Below are 24,024 nucleotides of genomic sequence, written 5' to 3' on the forward strand. Positions count from 1 at the left end.
GGCGTTCGAGGCGCGGAGGGGCTGGCTGGGCCGGAGGGGTTGGCGGGGCAGCAGGGCCGCGGCCATGGGGAGCTTGAAGGACGAGCTGCTCAAAGCCATCTGGCACGCCTTCACCGCACTCGACCAGGACCATAGCGGCAAGGTCTCCAAGTCCCAGCTCAAGGTGGGCGCCCCCTGACCCGGCCCCTGACCCGACCCTACCCTCCCCGGCGCGCTCTGTACTTCCCTTGGGTGGAAGCGGGACCTGGCGGGCTGTGACCGCAGGGCGGGGCGGGCCGGAATGCGCCCAGTAGGCCCGCTTGGGGCGGAGTGGGTCTGAGACCGGGATTTGGTGTTTACTGCCTCCCCCTTGCCTTCGGGCCTTGCCCTTGGCTGGCTGTGTTAGTTTCCGCGGGTCTCCCAGGGACTGGGAAAGGTGGAGCGCATAAGGCTGGGGTGAAATCTGTGAGGGGCAAGTGTGGTTCCTTCTTGGCGTTGGAGAGCGAGGGTCAGAAAGTGGATTCTGAGGCGTCAATGGGAAGCCAGCTTACACAACCTTCCCAGAATTTTCCTCTTACTCCAGGAGAGGAAGGGACTTGCCCAAGGTCGCTGGGCAGAACCTTCTGCAGCCCACAGCCTCACGCCAGCACTGTCCTCTAAACGGCTAGCTGGCCCGGAGGCTCCAGGGCAGTCCGGAGACGGCAGAAATGCCCCGAAGCCCGGCCTCCAGCGTCTTCCTCCTTTGGGAGACTTTTTGACTTGAGAAGACCTCCCGCCCAGCGTCTTTAGGTTTGGAACTAGTGGACCGGGTGTGCTGTGTCCCACAGGGACCTTAGTTCCGGGTGAGGAGGGCTGATCTTTCTGGCACCCTGCAAAAGCGACTGCTTTTTCAGAGTCGTTATTGTGACTGCCAGAGACCCCAGAGTATAGGGTATAAATAAAGGGATGCTTGTAAATTGAATAACCCCAAGCAGGGAAATTGGCACTCAGCCAGGAGAAATTGGCAGCTTCTTCAAAGTATAAAATATAGAAACAGACTAGAAGAGCTATTCATAGGCATTTAAAAATATACACATTTTAGATCCGAATGTCCGGTTTTCTTAGCCCCTTCTGGGAATACATTCTGAAGATTGGGTTTGTTTTGTATATTTTTGTACAGTAATCAGGTTCTTGTGAGTAGTGGGTTTTATGCCAGTAGGATTAGCATTCTCCTTGTCCTCCTTTTGCCTCTCCTCTCTTTTTCTCACTGATAGAATCATAATCTGGAAGGGTCCATGGAGGTCATCCACGTAATTTTTATTTTACTTTATTTTTTAAAATTAACATACAGTAAAATTGACTTTTGGTGTACAGTTCTATGAATTTCAACATATGTATAGATTCATATAACTATCACCACAACCATGGCCTCCACAGTTCCATCATCCTAAAAAACTCCGTGATGTTGCCCTACCTCCACCCCAACTGTTGGCAGCCATTGATCTTTCCTAATTGCTATAGTTTTACCTTTTCCGAAGTGCCATGTAAATGGAGTCGTATAGTTTGTAACTGTTGAAACTGATTTCTTTTACCCAGCATAATGCCTTAGAGATTAATCCATTTTGTTGTGTGTACCAATAATTTTTTAAATTGCTAAGTAATATTCTATTGCATGGATGTATGGTAGTTTTTAGCCATGCATCCTTGAGAATTTGTGTTATTTCCAGTTTAGGGGAGTTATGAATAGGTCTACATTTTACTTTTATTTTTACTTTTAACTTACCTATGCCATTTTATTTAAAGTAAGTTTTTAATAAATAGATGTAGCTGTGTCTTTTTTTTATTCTTTCTGACAATCTCTGTCTTTTAATTGGCATCTTTAGGCCATTTACATTTAATGTAATTATTGATATGGTTTGATTTAGGGCTACCATTTTATTATAATTTGATTTCTGTTTTTTTTTTCCTCTACTTCTATCTTTGGGATTATTTGAATATGCTTTAGTTTTTTTTTTTTTTTCTTTTGGAGACACAGTCTGGCTCTGTTTCCCAGGCTGGAGTGCAGTGGTGCGATCTCGGCTCACTGCAACCTCTGCCTCCTAGGTTCCAGAGATTCTGGTGCCTCAGCCTCCCAAGTAGCTGGGATTATAGGTGTGCATCACCACGCCTAGCTAATTTTTGTATTTTTAGTAGAAATGGGGTTTCACCATGTTAGCCAGGCTGGTCTTGAACTCCTGAGCTCAGGTGATCTGCCCTCCTTGGTTTCATAAAGTGCTAGGATAAGTGTGACCGACTGTGTCTGGCCAATGTTCCATTTTAATAGTGAGTTTTTTACTATATTTCTTCATGTAGGTTTTTTTAGTACTTGCTCTAGGAGTTAGAATATCCATCCCTAACTTTTCATAGTGTACTTAGAGTTAATATTTTACCACTTTAAGGAAAATGTAGAAAACTTATCACCGTATAGGTCCCTTTACCCTCACTGCTTTATGTTGTAATTGTCATATTAATCTACATACATTGAAATCCCCATCAGACAATATTAAATTTTTTGCTTTCAACCATCATTTCTCTTTTAAAGATCTTAGGAGAAGAAAAGTTTATTCTTTTTTTCCAGATATTCCCAAATAACCTCTTAATTTTTTTTTTTTTTCTATGCCAGAGTCGCACTCTGTCACCCAGGCTAGAGTGCAGTGGTGTGATCTCAGCTCACTGCAACCTCTGCCTCCTGGGTTCAGGTGATTCTCCTGCCTCAGCCTCCTGAGTAGCTGGGACTATAGGCACGTGCCACCAAGCCTGGCTAATTTTTGTATTTTTAGGAACGATCAGGTTTCACCATATTGGCCAGGCTGGTCTCAAACTCCTGACCTCATGATCTGCCCGCCTTGGACCCCCAAAGTGCTGGGACTACAGGTGCCCACTGCCATGCCTAATTTTTTTTTTGTATTTTAGTAGAGACGGGGTTTCACCGTATTGCCCAGGCTGGTCTGGAACTCCTGAGCTCAGGCAGCCTGCCCAACTCGGCCTTCCAAAGTGCTGGGATTATAGGTGTGAGCCACCATGATGATATGTTTAGTGATTTGTCCAAAGTCACAGTTGTAAGTAGTAGCTAAATCTAGAACCAAGATTTTCGCACGTGTGTGTGTGTGTCAGAGAGAGAGAGACAGGGTCTTGCTGTGTCACCCAGGCTGGAATGCAGTTGCGCTATCTCGGCTCAAGTGATCCTCCAGCCTCCACCTCCCAAGTAGCTGGGCTCACAGGCATGAGCCACTATGCTCAGTTCATTTTTGTATTTTTTTGTAGAGATAGGGTTTTGTCGTGTTGCCCAGGCTGGTGTTGAACTCCTGAGCTCAAAGATATCCACCCGCCTCGGCCTCCTAAAGTGCTAGGATTCAGATATGAGCCACCTTGTCCAGCCAACTCTTTATAATTCTTTTTTCCTTTTTTTTTGAGACAAGGTCTTTTTGTCGCCCAGGCTGCAGTGTGGTGGCGTGATCATGGCTCAATGCAGCCTCAACCTCCTGGGCTCAAGCAGTCCTCCCACTTCAGACTCCCGAGTAGCTGGAACTACAGGCACAGGCCACTATGCCCAGCTAATGTTTGTACTTTTTGTAGAGATGGGGTTTCGCCATTTGCCCAGGCTGGTCTTGAATTCCTGAGCTCAGACGATCTGCCTGCCTCAGCCTCTCAAAATGCTGGGATTACGTGCACGGGCCACTGCACCCAGCCTATTTTCACACTTTATTACTATTACCGTTTTATTTATTTTTTTGAGATGGAGTGTGGCTCTATCACCCGGGCTGGAATGCAGTGGTGTGATCTTGGCTCACTGCAACCTCCGCTTCCTGGGTTCAAGCGATTCTCCTGCCTCAGCCTCCCAAATAGCTGGGATTACAGGCGCCTACTACCACACGTGGCTAATTTTTGTATTTTTAGGAGAGATGGGGTTTCACCATGCTGACTGGGCTGATCTTGAACTACTGACCTCAGGTGATCCACCTGCCTCAGCCTCTCAAAAGTGTTGGGATTACAGGCGTGAGCCACCATGCCTGGCCTATTTTCACACTTTAAAGCCAATGGTTTCTTCATTTTCTTCTCTTCCAGTTGACGGCATAAATGAGATTTTTTGAATTACTTTGATTATACTTTATTCACAATTGTCTTTATGGCTGCTTATAGGAAAAGCGTCTTGGTAGGAAGTGTTAAATACCATTTCATAGGTTTCACCCATAGTATGTTGATAATGCAACTGCGCAATTGTATTTTGTGTCTCTCTTGTCTGTGTGAGACTTTGGGATTGGTTCAGTTCTGTTCATTGTGCCAGTGTTTGTAGAATTGCAAATATGTAAACACTTTTATTTAGGTCTCCTTTTGTGTTTAACCCTAGTTCTGTGTTCTGTTGGCTGGGAGTAGAGTTTTTGCCTTTATTTGTTGATTGATTGATTCATTCATACGGTAACCTTCTGTAAGTCTACTATGTGTCAGGTACCATGCTCATTTAATAAGAAGGTTAGTATTTTTAGGCTCTTAAGATTATCTCCTTGGAGGAAATGTCAAATAAGTGATTTGTTAAGCAGCAGACTAATAATTATATACCCAAAATGATGGTTAAAATGTATTGCTTTGGAAAGCTATGTGGATATTCTAAAAAATATTTTTGATACTTGCCTTTTTGAGTTATCTTCACAACTTTTGAGACAGAGAATGGATGTATTCACTAGATAAGGGATATGGTGGTGAAAGGCAGATAAAAAAGAAATATGAATCTTTGCCTTCAAAGAGTTTAAATTTTGGTAGGTAAATTAAAAGACTAAATGACCATTAAAGAAGGCACTCTCTCTCTCCCCAGATGGAGATTGTATTACTCAGACAATTACTGATCCTTAAAAAACATAAAGTCTGGTGGTAAAGAAAAGAAACAGAAATATTGGGTAGAAGATACTGAGTGTGACAGAAGATATGGGGCCATGAGATTTTAAAGGAAGAGGCGATTTCTTCTCACTGGTGTGATTGCTTTATGAAAAAAGCTTCTTTGAAATGAACTCTGAAGGAAGTTAGGATGTGATTATGTAGGAATGGGGGAAGATTAAGCCCGTTCTATTAATTAATTAATTACTTAGTTTTTTGAGATGGAGTCTTGCTCTGTTGACCAGGGTGGAGTGGAGTACAGTGGCAACCTCCACCTCCCTGGTTCAAGCGATTCTTCTGCTTCAGCTTCCCGCGTAGCTGGGACTACAGGTGTGCACCACCATGTCTAGCTAATTTTTGTATTTTTAGTGGAGACAGGGTTTCACCATGTTGGCCAGGCTGGTCTCAAACTCCTGACCTCAAGTGATCCACCTGCCTCGGTCTCCCAAAGTGCTGGGATTACAGGCATGAGTGACCACGCTGGCCTAATTTATTTATTTAATGGATATTTATTGATTGCTGTTATCCCTAGGGGCACTGAACTACTGCAAGAGACGGGAATGAATCAGATATTTAAGGGGACTTCTGTGTAACTTATTTGGATTGTAGTGTAGAACATACACATGTGTGTTCCTGTGTGTGTATGAGAGAGAATTATTGCTGGTGATAAAACTGTAGAAATAGATTGGGGTTAATGCATAGAAAGATTTGATTGCCAGGCAAATTAGGTAGATGCCAGGGGCCCCCCAGGTTTTCAGAGGGTGAGGAGTTGTGATCAGAATTGCACTTTATAAAATTACTTGCCAGGTGCGGTGGCTCACACCTGTAATCCCAGCACTTTTGGAGGCTGAGGTGAGTGGATCACCTCAGGTCAGGAGTTCCAAGACCAGTGTGGCCAATGTGGTGAAACCCTGTCTCTACTAAAAATATAAAAATTAGCTGGGTGTGGTGGCACGCACCTGTAGTCCCAGCTACTTGGGAGCTGAGGCAGGAGAATCGCTTGAACCCGGGAGGCAGAGGTTGCAGTGAGCCGATATCGCACCACTGTACTCCAGCTTGGGTGACATAGCAGAAGTGATGGCTAGAGTGAATTGGGAAGATAAGAGAAACCATTGCAGTAGCCCCGATAAGAGGTAATAGGGACTAGAGACAGTGAAGGTGGACAAGAGGGAAATGGTGGGTCAAGGTATGAGCCTTGACCCATGATTGGGTGGGAGGAGGACGGGAAAGGACAGATTCAAAAATGTCTCAGATGTCAACTGCAGTTGACCAAATATGTAGTAGTGGGTTTTATTTTTTTTAATAATGGTTTTTAATAGAAGTAGGTTTTAATAGAAATGGAAAAGCCATGAGAAGGAGCTGTTTATGCAATGATACAGTTTTGAACATGAAAACTTTTGTTTATTTATTTGTTTTTTTGAGGTCCTTGATGGGTGTATGTTCAGCTGGAGATGATACTCCTAGGAAGCGTAGGGTTGTCAGTAAGGAATTTGGTAGTTGAAGCTTGGAAAAAGAGGAGAAGAGAACCATTGACAGTCTTGGGGAATGGCTATAGTAGATGGTAAGAGGAACAAGAAAAGCAGAGGACCGGAAATCAAGAGATAAGAACCCCTTTGGGGCAATGTTGGAGCTGAGGAAAAAGAGTTTTAAGGAAAAATTAACCTTTGAAAGTTAATTTTGTTTTATATATATATATATACACATATATATATAGGAGACTGTAAAGTAATCAGGTTGGTTCTTCCTTTCCATGTGTCATAAACTTCGTATTTCTTCTCTAAAGAGAAGTTATGAAAAGCTTGGAATATTGACATCATCTTTGGAATAAATATATTTTTTACTTATTTTAAAATTATTTATTTATTTTGAGACAGGGTTACACTCTGTCACTCAGGCTGGAGTGCAGTGGCATGATCATAGCTCACCATACCCATGACCTCCATGCTGAAGCGATCCTCCCACCTCAGCCTCCTGAGTAGCTGGGATTACAGGTGTATGCGACCACACCTCGCGAATTTTTTTGTTTGTTTGTTTTGTTTTTTGTAGAGACAGGGTCTCACTTTGCTGCCTAGACTGGTCTTAAACTCCTGGGCTCCAGCAATCCATCCATCCACCTATAAGTGTTAGGATTACAGATATGAGCCCCCACATCCAGCCTGTATTTTTCATTTTTAAGAAGACTACTTTGTAGAATAGTATTCATTTAGATAAATGTGCTTGAGTCAATGCTATAATTGGTAAATATTGGCCTGAGGGCCTCCAGTGTGGTACAGACAAAGCTTATTTAGATACTGAATTTTTAACAAATAGCATATTATTAAGTAAAAATTATCCAAATAAAATTTGAAGCAAAATCTGTAGAAAAATTAACAATGTAATTAGATACCATTTTAATATTATGTCAGTGGAAACAACACGCAAACTGTTTTTTTTCTCTGCTCTCACACCACAATAACAATCAACACAGAAGATTTCTGGTGACCAAATGTGTGGAGGTTTCTCCCCACACACCAAGTAAGCAATCAGTTCTGCAGTGGACACCAGTTGGGTATCCTCCAGTTCAATTCCAACACTGTCTAGCTGGAGACAGTGTCAGATACCACAGAGTGTCAGATCCCACAGATTGAGGGCTCAGTCCCACAAGACTGTCCCCTTCCTTCCTACCAGTTGCAAATCTGGGCTTCTGGAACTTCTGATGGACCAGCTTCGAGTTGGGGTCTTCATGACCCTGTCTTTGGGTTCAGTTACTTTGCTAGAGTGGCTCATAGAACTCAGGGCGACATGTTTATTGATTTATTACAGAAGATATTTTAAAGGATACAAATAGACAGGTGAAGAGAGACACAGGGTGAGGAACTTCTCATGGAGTTTGGGTGCACTGCCCTCCTGGTACATGAATGAGTTCTCATTAACCTTCCTTTAAGTCTCCACATGTTCAGCTCTCTGGGAGCTCCTCAAACCCTGTCCTCTTGGGTCTCTTATGGAGACTTTATTGGATAGTTGTGATTAAAGTATAGACAACCATGTAAAAATGTGATTAGACAAAAAGGGTATGATCTAATATTAATAGACTGGGAAAGTCCAGCAAGGATTGTCTGTTCAGATTCTCCTTGGTCTCTCTGTGCAGCCTTCCTTCCACCAGGGTGTGGGGGAGGACCCCTTCTGAAATGAAGGTCTTGTGGCCTACAATTAGACAAGGAAGGTCAGAGAATTTCTTTATGACCAGCTCCAAGATAGAAGGGTTGGGGGAGATGAGATTATATTTTTAGTTTCTACGGCTTGCCTTGGGGAGAAAAAGGAGCAGGCGAAGAAAGGACAGAAGGTTAGAGAGAGAGAGAGCTATTTTCTTTTGCCTTTCCTTCCTTCCTTCCTTCAAGCGATTCTCCTACCTCAGCCTTCCAAGTAGCTGGGATTACAGGTGTATGCCACCATATCCAGCTAAGTTTTGTATTTTTTAGTAGAGACCGAGTTTCGCCACGTTGGCCAGGCTGGTCTCAAACTCCTGACCTCAAGTGATCCGCCCGCCTTGGCCTCCCAAAGTGCTGGGATTACAGGTGTGAGCCACCGCATCCGGCTGAGATTCTGTTTTCTGAGACCTGCTTCTGAGGCCTAAAGTACCCCAACATTATAATAAGGGCTATGGCATTATGAGCCAGGGACCATGGATGAAAACCTATGTGTATTTATCTATATATATCGCTTGTCTCATAATATCACATGTTGCAAACATAGACTTTTGTCAGATTTATCAATAAAATTGAACTATAGAACATAGATTTAAACCCTTGGGAAGCTGGGTGCAGTGGCTCATGACTATAATCCCAGAACTTTGGGAAGCTGAGGCAGGAGGATTGCTTGAAGCCAGGAGTTTGGAAACTGCCTGGAAAATATAGTGAGACTTTGTCTCTACAAAAAGTTTAAAAATTAGCTGGACATGGTGGTGGGCACTTGTGGTCCCAGCTACTCGGGAAGAGGAGGTTTCAGTGAGCTGAGATAGTGCCACTGTATTGCAGCCTGGGTGACAGAGCAAGACTTTGTCTCAAAAATAAATAAATAGGTCAGGCGCGGTGGCTCACACCTGTAATCCCAGCACTTTGGGAGGCCGAGGTGGGCAGATCATGAGGTCAGGAGATCGAGACCATCTTGGCTAACACGGTGAAACCCCGTCTACACCAAAAATACAAAAAAATTAGCTGGGCGTTGTGGCGGGCGCCTGTAGTCCCAGCTACTCAGGAGGCTGAGGCAGGAGAATGGCATGGCATGAACCTGGGAGGTGGAGCTTGCAGTGAGCCAAGATACTGCCACTGCACTCCAGCCTGGGTGACAGAGCGAGATTCCGTCACAAAAAAAAAAAAAAAAAATTTGAAATTAAAAAAATAGAAGTCACTCCTAGTCCGGGTGCAGTGGCTCATGCCTGTAATACTAGCACTTTTGGAGGTTGAGGCGAGTGGATCACTTGAGCCCAGGAGTTTGAGACCAGCCTGTGCAACATAGTAAGACCCTATCTCTACAATAAATTAATAGAGTTTGAGAGGTATGGTGGCACATGCCTGTAGTCTAAGCTCCTTCTGTAGCTGAGACAGGAGATGGCCTGAGCTCAGGAGATGGAGGCTGGAGTGAGCTCTGATCGTGCCACTGCACTCCAGCCTGGAAAACAGTAAGACTCTGTATCCAAAGAAAAGGAAAGAAAGAAACACAGAGAGAGAGAGAGAGAGCGACAGGGAGGGAGGGAGAAGAGGGAGGAGGGAGGGAGGGAAAGGGAGAAAGAAAGACCTCCTATGACTTACATAAACTACAGTAGAAACAGATGTTTGCTGGTTGTCTAGTCACAGTAATGTTTTCTTGTTAAAACAACTTTTATATTTTATATATTTTATATATATTTATAACCATAAATAAGGTCATTGCAGGTCAGTAGATTTTCTCAAATCTTTAAGCCCTCCTCCGCACACCACCCCCCTCCCCAAAAAGGAAACCACTTCTGTCTGCTTCCCTTTACTTACCTTGATTTTTTTTCTCCTTCCTTTTCCCACATTCCCTGTAATCTCATTGGGTGTCTTCCTGGCAATCTGTGCACCTTCTACAGGGGAGCTCTGTCTCTCTGGCTCCAGTTGTAAGTTTTCTGGCTCCCCCGTGAGTTGAGGGTACGCAGGCCTTCTTCCCTACACTCATCCTGTGCACCTTCATAGAAGTCATCAGCTCTGTTAACTTAATTTGCAATTGGATTGTTAAAAGATAACTGATTGTCATGTTGATTTGGTGTTACTTTGTTTTTCAGGCTGAACTACTGAACAACACTAAGTGATTGTTCTGAGCTTTTTCTTAAGCAAAAATTTACTTGCTTTTCAGCAGCTGAAGTAGGTAGCAATAAGCTAATAGTGGGGAAACAGTATTCCAGAAACACATTTTCTACTTGCTTTTAAACTTGTATTCATGAATAGTCCTTTCTTAGAACAAACCATATAGTTTAAGACTATATTGTTTGTTTTGATTGCAATTTTAGTATATTCTGTGATAACTGATGGGAGACTGAAAACTGTATTGAGAGAGAAGGAAACTTTTCTTTGTATCTATAGGAAGGCACTAGGTGCATATAGTTAGGTAGCTGAGTAAATGTAGTTGAATTGAATGTTAGACATTTTTTTCCACCATTTTTTCCCCTTGGTTTGGTTTTGGTGCTCTTCTTTTGTTTGTACAGGCTGTCCCTTGGTATCCTTGGGGGATTGGTTCCAGGACTCCCTGCAGATACCAAAATCCTAGGACGCTGAAGACTCTTATATAAAATGGCATAGTATTTGCATATAACCTATGTACATCTTTCTTTATATATTTAATTATCTCTAGATTACTTATAATACCTAATGCAATATAAATGCTATGTAAATAGTTGTTAAGTTACATTGTTTATGGAATAATAACAGGAAGAAAAGTTTGCCCATGTTAAGTACAGATGCAGTTTTTAAGGGGAATGTTTTCAGTCCACACTTGCTTGAATCCACAGATGCAGAACCCAGGAGTACGGAGGGCCAACTGTATTTCTTCTTCTTCTTCTTTTTTTTAATGAGAGCTATTCGTATATGGATTCTATACTCTCTGATAATAACAAACCTTATTAATGTGGCACCTGAAACAGAGATTGTTACTTTTAAATTATGGTATAAATTTTCAGAAGTCATAATGGAAATAGGAAGAGGGCATCTTATTTGAAGTAGAAGCAATAATTGTTTCTCCTCTACTGGTGCTAAAAATTTTTAAAAAAATTTTTTAGAAATTTCAGTGGTCTTGCTGAAAGATGCTAAATCTCCAGTGTTACTTAGAAATACAGTACATGTAATTCTAATAAAATAAGAAAGGTTATTATTTAAACATGTATATTAAAAAGAAACTTTTTGAATATCTCATATAGACACATATAAAAGTTATAAAATTCTGAAGGGTATTTACAAAAGTGAAAAGTAACTTTTCCTTAACCCTTGGCCCACATTAGTCCCCTGTTCTAGAGGTAACCATTATTTCTAGCTTCTTCTGTTCCTTTGAGAGATCAAAATGAAGCTTAAAATTAATATCCTTATTTAGTAAATGTTTTCCTCTTAAATATAGCAGAATCTAGTGATATTTTTTGCAACCTCTGTTATAGCTTTACTTTGCAATTATGGTTGCAGGGTGAATTACATGTCAGTGCTGGAAATGTCTCGAAATGAACTCATTGTGAATTTTTATCCTGTTGTTTTTAGAAATACAGCTTTTAAAAAATTTATTGTACCTTTTTGAAATAAAAGAATTTACAACTCTGGTATAGATCTAAATGAAAAAAATTTTGACGAACAACATGGGTAGTTTAAATCTTTATTATTTTCTCAGTGATAGATTTTCAACTAAAATCTCTTTTTTAGTTTTTTTTATATTTTGCCTCTCAGTTGGTTTGGATATCTTATGAATAGTTCCATATTTTCTGTTCCCATGTAGACATTTAGCCTCCAAAAATTTTAACCTTGCTAGTTACAAAGGTAATTCAGCCAGGCCATTGGTAAGTTGAAAATATAAAGGAAGCAAATTATGAGACAGGGTTTTTATTTGTGGAACACAATATATAAATGTAGTTAATTCTTTTGTGAATTTGGCATGTATAGTATTCCCTCCCTAATCTTTTGTGTTATGTTTCTGTTAATCTCTATGGTAAAAGGTTCTATTGAGGAACAACAGCCATCAATTTTTAAAATAGGGTTGGGGATCAGAGTCTTGAGTGAGCCTATTAAAGTGCTGGGATTACAGGCGTGAGCCACTGCACCCAGCCTAAAGTCTTCGTAAATATTTTTTGTGTAGATATCACCAAAATAAAACAGTAAAGACAACTCTAAAAAAGAGAAAATTAGACATTTAGAAATCTTAAAATAGGATAATGAATGTTGGATTATTTCTAGTTTCTATTCCTTACTTGTTAGAAACTTTTCAGTGAGATAACTTGGACATTTTTGTGTTTTTTTTTTTTTTTTTTGAAATACATGTACTTTTATTGAAAGTAGCATGTAAACGGTGAGGTGCTTTTTTTTTTTTTTGGTATTTGACCTTCCATCTTAATATTAATAGTCAGTACATTTCTGATCTTATGACTCAGAGTTCTAAACCTCTCTGATCCCCATTTTGTATTTCCTTTGGGGTCTCATCACAGTCCCAGAGGTACATAGTAACAAAGCTAGAGACAGAAGAGGCTTTGGGCAACCTTCTCCCATGTACTCAGCATGCCATCACTCAATAGGTATTTCTCATTCTTTCCCACCATGAGGGTTATAGAACCTTAGTCCTGTGAGTGGTGATTATTGATTATTAGCACATTAGCACTCTTACTTGCTTCCTTAGTCCCTTTTAGGCATGTCCTTGTTCCCCTCCCACAACGCAAGCCTAAGGTAGATCCTTGCCTCAGCTTCCTTTTTCTTCCCCAAGGCTGCATTTCATAAAACTATTTTTCCTGCTCTACCTTCTGCTTTATTTCCTTCTTCTCATCCCACCTTCGTGTTCCTTTTTTTTTAAACTCAAAATCTGTGTCAAAAACTGTAGTTTTCAGCAGTTGAGGGAGAGATATTTAAATGGAAATCTGTATGTATACTTGAATTTCATATAAGGAGGTCTTGCGGTTAAGGAGAGATTTCTGCAATATTAGAAAAACTAATTTTTTGATCTTAAGACTCTTCTGTTTTCTATACCTTTTGCTTCTTCCCATACCTGTAAAGGAATAATTCGCTTTACAACATTTGATTTGAAGGGGGAGAATGGTATTATGTGGGCATGGTGTATCAGCTGGAAGTGACACTAGTTAGGATGAAAGTTGTTCTGGTCATATGGACAGTGTTGGAAGGTATTACATTTCACTGGATAGACAGCTGTGGGAGGATGGGGCACTGTCTGCCTTGGCAGGCAGCACATCCCCATCAATTCTTTCAGTTCCTAGGGTGATGGATACTCAGCTAGCTGGCTGTTACCCTGAAATTTAGCCTTCTAACTGAACCTTGTAGCTTGATGAGCAACTGACTCCAGTCTCAGTGATCGTCTTCAGTGATGATTTGAGAAACACTGTTAGGTAATAGGACACCAGACAATTAGTAGATCAGACTACATTGGGATTCTGAGGTCCTTTACCTGGGTGACTTTGGGAAGCTTACTTTGCTTTTTATTGTTTTTATTTTTATTTATTTATTTTTGAGACGGAGTCTTGCTCTGTCGCCCAGGCTGGAGTGCAGTGACGCGATCTTGGCTCACTGAAAGCTCCGCCTCCCAGGTTCACGCCATTCTTCTGCCTCAGCCTCCCGAGTGGCTGGGACTACAGGTGGCCACCACCACGCATGGCTTATTTTTTTGTATTTTTAGTAGAGATGGGGTTTCACCATGTTAGCCAGGATGGTCTTGATCTCCTGACCTCATGATTCGCCCGCCTTGGCCTCCCAAAGTGCTGGGATTACAGGCGTGAGCCACTGCACCTGGTCTGCTTTTTATATTTTAAGATTATAATAGACCTCACAACCTTTATATGTGACAGCAGAAATTCTGTCTTATTTTCTACCAAACACTGATGTTGAAGAAAATTAATGTATAAAACATTATATGAGTTTGAAGGTTTCAGTCTACTGAACACTTTTGTTAGGCACCCTGGGGAAGAAAAAAACATGCATCCTTGTCCCTTATGTTCAGGATTGTGTGATGTAGTCAAGAAGACAATACATGAAATGACCACAATAACGCAATATATAAGCAAGTTCTAGAGAGTGTAGAAGATGACCACTGTAAACCGTGTCATCCAGTGTTAGCCAATAGCCACGTTTGGCTGTTGATTGCTTGACAAGTCGTGAGCCTGAGTTGAAATGTACTTTAAGTATAAAATATGCATTGGATTTCAAAGACTTAGTACCAGAACAAGAGTAACATCTCGTTATTTATTTATTTATTTGAGATGGAGTTTTGCTGTTGTTGCCCAGGCTGGAGTGCAATGGCACGATCTTGGATCACTTCAACCTCCTCCTCCTGAGTTCAAGTGATTCTCCTGCCTCAGCCTCCAGAATAACTGGGATTACACATGCCCGCCACCATGCCTGGATAATTTTTGTGTTTTCAGTAGAGACAGGGTTTCACCATGTTGGCCAGGCTGGTCTCGAACCCTGACCTCAGGTGATCCACCCGCCTTGGCCTCCCGAAGTGCTGGGATTGCAGGCATGATTTTTAAAAATACTGATTACATGTTTAAATTACAATATTTTGGATATAGTATTTAAGTTAATATTACCTATTCCCTTTTACTTTTTTTTAATGTGGCTTTAAACATTCTAAATTTCATATGTGGTTTGCAGTATATTTCCATTGGCCAGAACTGCTGTAGAAGTTCAGGGCAAATAGAGAAAAGGTATAGACAGTTGCAGACAAAGTTTCATGAAGGAGATAGAACTTCAGCTATTTCTTGAGGGAATGGCGAATGTTGAGGGTGATCTGGCTGTGACATCTGTCACCCCATTGATCACCAGGGTTGATTTCACTGATCTGACTGGCTAGGTGGTTGTCCCCTTCCTCCCGCACCACTCCATGTGCATCCCTCCCAGTGCTGTGTGCTCAGTCAAAGAGAATGACCATCCTTGATAGGGGAGGACCGGTCTTTGGTCAAGGGTATATGAGTAGCTGTGCTCCCCTGCTAGAACCTCCAGACAAGCTCTCAAGGTCTTGAGAGAATGGAGCAGATCTTGTCCAGTATAATTGCAGAAAGGTGACAAATATGGTGGTAGCACTGTAAATTAAGAGCAAGAGCCTCAACTTGGAGTATTTGAGCAGAAAGGAAATACTATGAGTGGAGTGGAAGGTTTGTTTTGATGCATAGTGGAGAATTAGGATTTAAAGAGAGATGGGGCTACATTTTAGATGTCATTGAATGTTTTTGCACAGAATAGATGGCTAATGTATGTTTATTGAGTGACAGTCTGTGTTAGAATTAGTTCAGAATTGACCCTGTAAAGAGGGTAAGTCATTTAAAGTTTTTAGGTAGATAAATGGCAGAGATACGGTTTTAAAATTATTCTGATGATGTGGGTGTGATGATTAAAGATGAGAGGCTGGAGATTGGGGGACTTGTTAGTGGGGTGTTATGAAGTCTGGGTAAGTTGGTGAGTGTGGGACAGGAGTGGTGGCTATGGAAATTAAAACAGATATGTACCCTCCCCTTATAGAGCTTGAAATCTTGTGAGTGATACAGATGAGCAAACTGGCAACTCAAATACAGTGAGATACAGAAGGCAGAATGCAGAGGAAGGGAACCTGTTTAGCTTGGGGTAAGGACATGAGGAGTTAGCTCAGAGAATGCTTCCTAGAGGAGGAGACATTTGTCACTAACTTGAAAAGGATGTGTGAAATTCCTCTGTAAGAATACTATGATGAAAGATTCAGAAAGTAAAACCTTTAGAGGAACATGAAAAGTGTTAAGAGAGAACGGAGTTGGGGAGTAAGGAGAGTTACCTGTACTCCATTACTTGTGTGGTCATGGGAAGTCACTTCTCTTTGCTGAGCTTTAGTTTCCTCATTTGTAAAATGTAGGGTAGCAGACACGCTCTTTGAGGTTTAGCCTTCTAACTGAACCTTGTAGCTTGATGTGTTTACCATGGTTATATCCTGAGGAGTGGTTGCTGTGCAGCAACTCTTTGTCAGGGCCTGAGAGGGGAGAATGGGACCTCGTACTGGGAGGTGAGGGGAGGAGCCTTGTTTCCCGAGCCTCACACTCTCTGCTTGGTTAGCCTGAAGGTGACAGAGCTGCTCATGCAGTAGAGACAGGAGTTGTCATTGGCTGGGGCTGAATTAGATCCAGAAGGTGGACAAACTATATGAAAGAGAGATATAAGAAGAGACCATAGTTTTATTAAGGCAATGGTGTACCAAAGTCAGAATCAGGGTGGCAAACCTATTTTGGGGAGAAAGGTGATGAGATCTCATTTGGATCTTTTGGACGAGAGGCAGATTTAGAATAGAAATCTCTAGTATTGTTTAGTGATATAAACCAGAGCTTATTGGAGAGGTCAAGAGCAGAAAGAGATCTGTGAATCATTTGGATAGAGATGACTTAAGGTTGTCAGAATGAAAGCATTTTCCTTTTTTCTTTTTATAAATTTTTAAATTTATAAAATATAAAATTAAAAAAATTTAATTGTCTTTTGATTCATAAATACAGAATTGTCTTTTTATTTATTTATTTATTTATTTATTTATTTATTTATGAGACAGGATCTTACTCTGTTGCCCAGTGCAGTGACACAATTCTCGGCTCACTACAACCTCCGCCTCCTGGGTTCAAGTGATTCTCGCGTCCCAGCCTCTCAAGTAGCTGGGATTACAGACGTGTGCCACCCCACCCCACCTAGCTAATTTTTATGTTTTTAGTAGATATGAGGTTTTGCCCTGTTGGCAGGCTGGTCTTGAACTCCTGGCCTCAAGTGATCACCTGCCTTGGCCTCCCAAAGTGCTGGGATTACAGGTGTGAGCCACTGTACCTGGCCAAAAGCACTTTCCAAGAAGAAATTAAAGAAGAACTCAGGGTTGAAAATTGACCTTTGGGAAATGGCCAGATTGGGAGAATGAGGGATGATGGATATGACTGCATAAAGGCACCTTTGAAGAACTTAGAAACTATTCTGTCTGGGTTGGGTGTGCTGGCGCATGCCTGTAATTCCAGCACTTGGGAGCCTGAGACAGGTGGATGGCTTGAGCTCAGGAGTTTGAGACCAGCCTGGACAACATGATGAAACCTGTTTCTACAAAAAAACAGAAAAATTAGCTGGGTGTCATGGCAGGTGCCTGTAGTCCCAGCTGCTGGGGGTGAGGGGTGGGGGATGGTGGCTGAGGTGGGAGAATTGCTTGAGCCCAGGAGGTTGAGGCTGTGGTGAGCCTGGATCGAGCTATTGCACTCCAGCCTCAGTAACAGAGCAAGACCCTATCTCAAGAAAAAAAAAAAAAAAAGAAAGAAAGAAAAGAAAATGGTATGTCAGGGACCAAAAACATCTAAGAGGAGGGGGGGTGATTCAGACTGCCAACTGCCAGACCTTTGGGAGAGTGACTTGGCCAGAAGGTACCTGTCCCAGCATGAGTTCTCCAGGAAGCCAATGCTAAGACAGTGTTAGGAATGCAAAAGTATTATTCCTCTGTGGGATGGGAGAGAGGAAATGAAATTGGGAAAAGGAACTGTCAAACCATCATATGGATTTGGCAAAACCAGGAGCTCTGAAGCAAAGGTTGCCCCTTATGGGACTCCCACATTGAGGAAAAGTGATCCTACCGCCCCGCTCTGTCACTGGGACCCTGAAAGTAGCTGGAAGCTGTCAGCTTAACACAGTCCTTGTAGCTGGGTAGCAGTTACCTTCTTGAGGGGACATCTGAGTGGTGCATCTCTGTGTCTACTTCAGAATCCATTTAGAAAAGCAATTTCAAGAGATTGATAGGGATAGAAGTCATGTTATGAGGACCATGTGGGGTCAGGTAGGTGAGAAGGTGGGACAGCTGAGGGAAACCTCACATTTGTGATTTTTTTTCATTCTTTTATTTTTAATTTTATTTTACATATTTTCTATTTCTGTATATTTTAATGACTTCAGATTTGTGATCTTTCTTAAATTAAAAAATTTTTCTTTTTGAGACAGGGTCTTACACTGTCACCCAGGCTGGAGTGCATCATGGTTCACTGCAACCTTGAACTCCTAGGCTCAATTGGTCCTCCCACCTCAGCCTGCTGAGCAGTTGGGATTACAGGTGTGCACCACCATGCCTTGCTAAGTTTTGTATTTTTCATAGAGACAGGGTCTTGTTATGTTGCCCAGGCTGGTTCCAAACTCCTGACCTCAAGTGATCCTCCTGCCTCAGCCTCCCATTGTTGAGATTACGGGCATGAGCCACTGCATCCAGCCAGATTTGTGATCTTTGTCACCACCTTGAGTGCACACTGTGACGTCACATTTTCTCTTGGAGATGAATGTACTAAATTAAACTTCCAAGGAAGGTGATAGTCAAGGAGTCACAACTCAGAGCCCCCTCTTCTGTTATAGAGCCTTCTCTCACACATGCTTGTTAATTCTTATTGTGTCCTTTTCTCAGAAGTCTGTACTTGAATTTTAAGGAACTGGACTTCTCTACTAGATCTCAGGCCAGATGAGTTACACTTGACTTGTTCTGGTAGTGTTAAGAACTAATGGAGGCATTGTTTTTCACTCTGAAAGTGATTTGATCTAGAGATTGCAATTAAAAATTTTACTAGAAACATGGTAGTATAGTAAAATAAATGCAAAGACCCAGATCTAGATGAAGATGGTAGAGTAGCAAAATGAAATTTAAAAAAAGAAAAAAATTCTTGGAAATTCTTAAATGGGACTAATTTAGCAAACATTTGTTGAACAGCTCTCTCTTAGGTACTTCATTAGGTTTTGCTATTGCACAGATGGCTAAAATACATGTTGCACAGATGGCTAAAATACAGACCCTCTCTTTAAGGAACTTACAGAGTAGTGAGAAAGATAAAGAAGCTTACTGGAGTTAAATCTTCTCACAAATGGTTTACCTTCTTAAAAGACATTTTTGCAGTATTTTATTAAGGAGCTGGACTCTCAGGAGGCTGTCCCAAATTGGGGGACTTTGTTGCCCATTAGGGTGACTTTTTTTTTTTTTGGGGGATGGAGTCTCGCTCTGTGCCCAGGCTGGAGTGCAGTAGCACCATCTTGGCCTGCTGCAACCTCCATAGGGTGGCTTTTTAAAGAGGCATGGGAAAGCCTGCTTTGTGGATGACTCACATAAGTTAATTTTATCAACTTCATAGTTCTACAATGATCTTTTCATTTTCTAATTTTACTGGTGTTTTCTGGCAGGAGCCCTGTTTCCACTTATTCCTGATACTGCAGCAAAATACCACAGACTAGGTAATTTATAAATAATATAAATTTATTTATCACAGTTCTGGATACTGGAAAGACCAGGATCAAGATGCTGGCAGATTGAGTGTGTCTGGTGATGGCTTGCTGTCTGCTTTCAAGATGGTTCCTTGTTGCTGTATCCTCATGTGGCAGAAGGGCAAAAGAGACTAGGGAACTCCCTCCCTTCAACCTCTTTTATAAGGTCATTGATCCCATTTGCGAGAGTTCTGCTCTCTTGACTTAATCAGCACATAAAGGCTTCACCTCTTTTTTATTTTGAGACGGAGTCTCGCTCTGTCACCAGGCTGGAGTGCAGTGGCGTGATCTCGGCTCACTGCGACCTCCGACTCCCTGGTTCAAGCGACTCTCCTGTCTCAGCCTCCCAAGTAGCTGGGACTACAGGCACACACTACCACGCCTGGCTAAGTTTTGTATTTTTAGTAGAGATGGGGTTTCACCATGTTGGCCAGGATGGCCTTGATCTCCTGACCTCGTGATCCGCCCACCTTGGCCTCCCAAAGTGCTGGGATTACAGGCATGAGCCACGGCTCCCGGCCAGGCCTCACCTCTTAATACTGACACATTGGAGATTAAGTTTCAACATATGAATTTTGGGGGACACATTCAGACCATAGCAAGCCCTCAGCCCTACTTAATTTTTAAATTTTCTATTTAAAATATATAAAATATTAAAATATAAAAGCTTCATTTTCTGATTAAAAGGTAATATATAGAATACTCAATGTATTAAAGTACAGAGTCGAAGGTAAAACACTCAAATTCTACCACCAAAGGCAGATGCAATTAACTTTTCAGTGAATATCTTTCTTATATATCTCTCTCCCTTCCCCTGTCATGCACACACATGCATATACACATGTGTAAATACATAGACATATATGTCCTTTTGTGTAAATAGGGTCATATTCTGTGTCCTTTCATATCCTCTTTTCTTTCTTTCTTATTTATTTATTTATATTTTTTTGGGAGACAGGTTCTCGCTCGGTTGCCAGGGCTGGAGTACAGTGGTGCTATCACGGCTCACTGCAGCCTCAACCTCCTGGCCTCATTTGATTCTCCTACCTCAGCCTCCCTAGTAGCTGGGACCACAGGCGCACACTACCCCCTTCAGCTAACTTTTGTATTTTTTGTAGAGACAGGGTCTTACTTTGTTGCCCAGGCTGGTCTTGAACTCCTGGGCTCAAGTGATCCTCCTCCCTTGACCTCCGTTAAGTGCTGGGATTACAGGTGTGAGCCACAGTGCCGGGCCTGTAGTCTCTTTTCTTAAGCATTGTGTTAGGGTCATCTTTCTGTATCAATGCATATAGATAACAGACACCATCCTTTATAATGACTGAACTATTTCATTGTGTTGATGCATCATTCTGTATTTAACCATTTCCTGTTCACAGGTATTTGAGATGTTTTAAATGTTTTTAACCCAGGATACTGCTATACGTTGTACAATGCGTAGGTTACCTGCCCTGTCCCCCAAACAAATAATTATTCAGCCCAAAATGTCAGTAGTACTGAGGTTGAGAAAACCTGCTCTGTACCTTCTGCAGTGTTGGATATTGGTAGTCTTTACTCCCTTACAGCTCCTCAAACACCAGGTATTATTACTTAGGCCAAAAGTTATTACTTAGGCTCTTTTAATGTGCATTCTTTTGATTACTAGCAAGATAAAGCATCTTTTCCTATATTTTATTTACCTATTTTTGAAGTAAAAGGTGGGGTTTAATCTTTAGTTACATGATACTGCAAGCTATGAAATTCCATGTAGAAACAAGGAACCCATTCAGAGGACAAGCTTCATATAGCTTCATACAGTATGTACAGTTTGGAACTGTTCAAGTATAGTTTCCTTGTAAAAGGTATCACAATAACAAACCACATTTAAAGGAGTTCTTAGTAGAGAAACAGTAAAAAAAGTTATACCAAATATAATACACAGCGAACAGCATTACACCGCCTTAGCCATTCAGTCTAGAAGTTAAAGGTCCCCGGAGTTCCACCTCAACTTGAAAAGTATCCTCTTTTATTAGTGATTAGTTTCTTTTGTGAATTTTCTATTCATGCCCACAAGAATGATTTGAATATTGGAGCTATTTGCCTTGTTTGTTTATGGTTTCTTCTTTTTAAAAGAAAATGTAAGCATTTTTATGTGGTCAAATTTACCGGTATTTTCTGTTTCATTTCTGAAGAGGGGTAAGTTGGTAAGTTATCCAAAATAAATTTAAAAAGGTGGTTCAGTTCAGTTAGAGTGTAATCCAGTGCCACTGTATGACATCAGTGGCATATATTCTGTGGACAGCATTCCAACAGATGACTTTGAGTTACTTTTCCTTAATCTGTCTGTAAGTGTTCTGTTCTTACTGAATCTTCCCTTAGCCCTATGCTAGTCACTGAAGGATGTAGAAGGAAAATATTTGTTTCCTCTCTTATTGATCTACAGTTAGATGAGATACCATTAGTATCTGAAACAGAACATAGTTAAATGCTGAATACGAGTTCATGGGGCAGGGTGGTAATCCATGAACATTTCCTAGAGTTTATGAATGACCCAATCTTGAAGGATGTGACTAGGCAGAAGGGAAATGTTTCCAGCACAGGGCATCACTGTGGGATAGATAGTGAAGAGATTTGAGTTCTAGTCCCTACTTTGTTGCTAATTACTGTGTGACTTAGGCCACGTCTCAGGCCACAGTCTTTTTATCTGTGAAGTGAGGAGATAGAGATAGTATATTTTCTAAGATTATTGTTGGCCGAGTGCAGTGGCTAACACCTGTAATCCCAGCGCTTTGGGAGGCTGACGCGGGTGGATCATGAGGTTGGGAGATCGAGACCATCCTGGCTAACACGGTGAAACCCCGTCTCTACTAAAAATACAAAAATTAGCCGGGTGCAGTGGCAGGCGCCTGTAGTCCCAGCTACTCGGGAGGCTGAGGCAGGAGAATGGCGTGAACCCAGGAGGCAGAGCTTGCAGCGAGCCTAGATAGTGCCACTGCACTCCGGCTTGGGCGAAAGAGCGAGACTCCGTCTCAAAAAAAAAAAAAAAAAAAAAGATTATTGTTAATAGTAAAGTATCATGGCTTTAATGTTAAGATAATTTTTAGAAAGAATTCACTTAGCAGTTATTGAAAGTCTTCTGGATTCTGGGCAGCATGCTAGGTGCTGTGGGCATGCAATGTTGTGTAAGATATGGGCCTTTCAGAAATGTGCAGTCTTACAGGAGAGAAAAATCATGTGTGGTAGTTACCACAAGAGGTACTGTTTGGGAAACAGAGTGAAGAAAGATCATCTTGGTTTGGGTGATGAAGGCTTCAGAAAGAGATGGCATTTTTGTTAGGTAGGAAAGGAGGCGGGGGTAAATTGAGCAAGGGCCCAGGGGAGAAAGCAGTGCGGTACAGAGTTTGCCTGGGATGCAGTTAGTAAGCTTATTTGGCTGTATTTGTATGATTCGTGCAGAGGGGTGGGAAGAAATAAGGAAGGTGAAGTGGGCTGGCTTGTGGAGTGACTTAAATATAGAACTCACATATTTCCTTAGCTTTTACTTTTGTAGTCTTCTGATGATTTTTAGGCAGGGGAAAATGTGATGTTAGTGGTACTTGAAGATTTGGTTTAAGTGTCTAGGATGGTAATTGATTGCACTTAGGTATCGAGAGCAATGTGAACAGTGACTGAGATTTTTGAGGCTGAATAGATTAAAGATAAGAGAAAATAAGCAAGACTTAAACAGTGACAAGCAGGATGAAAAGATGTTTGGAAGGGGAAAAGTGAGTCCATGCGGTAATGGGCAGGACTTAGAGTAGACAATGCTCTTAAGGCAGGGCATAGCTGTGGTAGGAAATTGGTCATGCTGGTCCATTGTTAGGAAGAATTTTCTGGTAATTTGCCATTAGCTTGAAATTTTATAAATCAGACAGGAATTTTAATGTTTTAAAAAAAGATTACCCATTATGAGTTATAAGTCTATAATTGTGTCAGTTCAGATAAGTCTTTTGGAATAGAAATCCACCCCCTCCCCTTTTTTTCAGTGTTGAATCTTGCCCATTACGCACATCCTGTAAAGGGAAACTGTGTTACTGGGCGGCACATTTTAAATAACTTTTTAGAATCTCTACATCTTTGGAGAAAGGATGGTGAACACTACTTACTCATGTGTTAAAACACTGTTTACCATCCTTGATTTTATTTTCATGATGGTGGAGCAAAATGCTTAAAAAGGGTAAATGGCAAGCAAACCACTGAACAGGAACAGACCACAGGAGCAGGGCTCATGCAGTTAATTAGTCATCTTGTCAGCAGAGGCCCTGCAGAGGCAACTGCAGACAGCTATGAGGGAATTGGAGACATGAGTTTCTGGCATGGATATGGATCTGTTATTGTGGTAACAATAGTTTATTCTTCAAATTAGCAGAATGAGAGCAAAGCTGCTTAGCAATTATGTGCGTGCTGAAAGAATGGCCTTTGGAGGAGCAGGCATTTGAAGTGGGATAAATTCAGCTTTTTCAAGAAACTTGCAAACACCCTGATTAGAGTGATCTGGGGCAGTCCTTTTACAAATCAAGAACTTGTAGTCCTCTTTCTCATTCTTTTGTCTTAATTTGCTTTTCAGCTTTCTCATCTGGGGAAGGGGTTAGTGCCTCTTAATGCGGTTTCCCCCAGAGGGATAGGGTGCTGGGAGATGAGGGTTCCCAGAGAGAGAATGATCCCAGACTTCTAGGTCCATGTACTTTCCTTG

At 41.5% G+C, this 24,024-nt stretch overlaps 1 protein-coding gene across 2 annotated transcripts in view; it reads left to right on the top strand.

Annotated features, from left to right (window-relative positions):
- Nucleotides 1–6: 6 nt before the first annotated feature.
- The window catches only part of SWAP70 (SWAP switching B-cell complex 70kDa subunit), an 85,232-nt gene continuing 61,214 nt past the window's right edge, over nucleotides 7–24,024 (top strand). For both annotated transcript variants that reach the window (XM_011947616.1, XM_011947617.1), the window contains exon 1: nucleotides 7–163. In XM_011947616.1, the coding sequence (XP_011803006.1) occupies nucleotides 65–163 (99 nt within the window). In that variant the 5' untranslated portion in view covers nucleotides 7–64. The remainder of the gene's footprint in view (nucleotides 164–24,024) is intronic.

The sequence above is a fragment of the Colobus angolensis genome, unplaced genomic scaffold, assembly GCF_000951035.1.
Source record: "Colobus angolensis palliatus isolate OR3802 unplaced genomic scaffold, Cang.pa_1.0 Scaffold269, whole genome shotgun sequence".
Taxonomy (NCBI): domain Eukaryota; kingdom Metazoa; phylum Chordata; class Mammalia; order Primates; family Cercopithecidae; genus Colobus; species Colobus angolensis.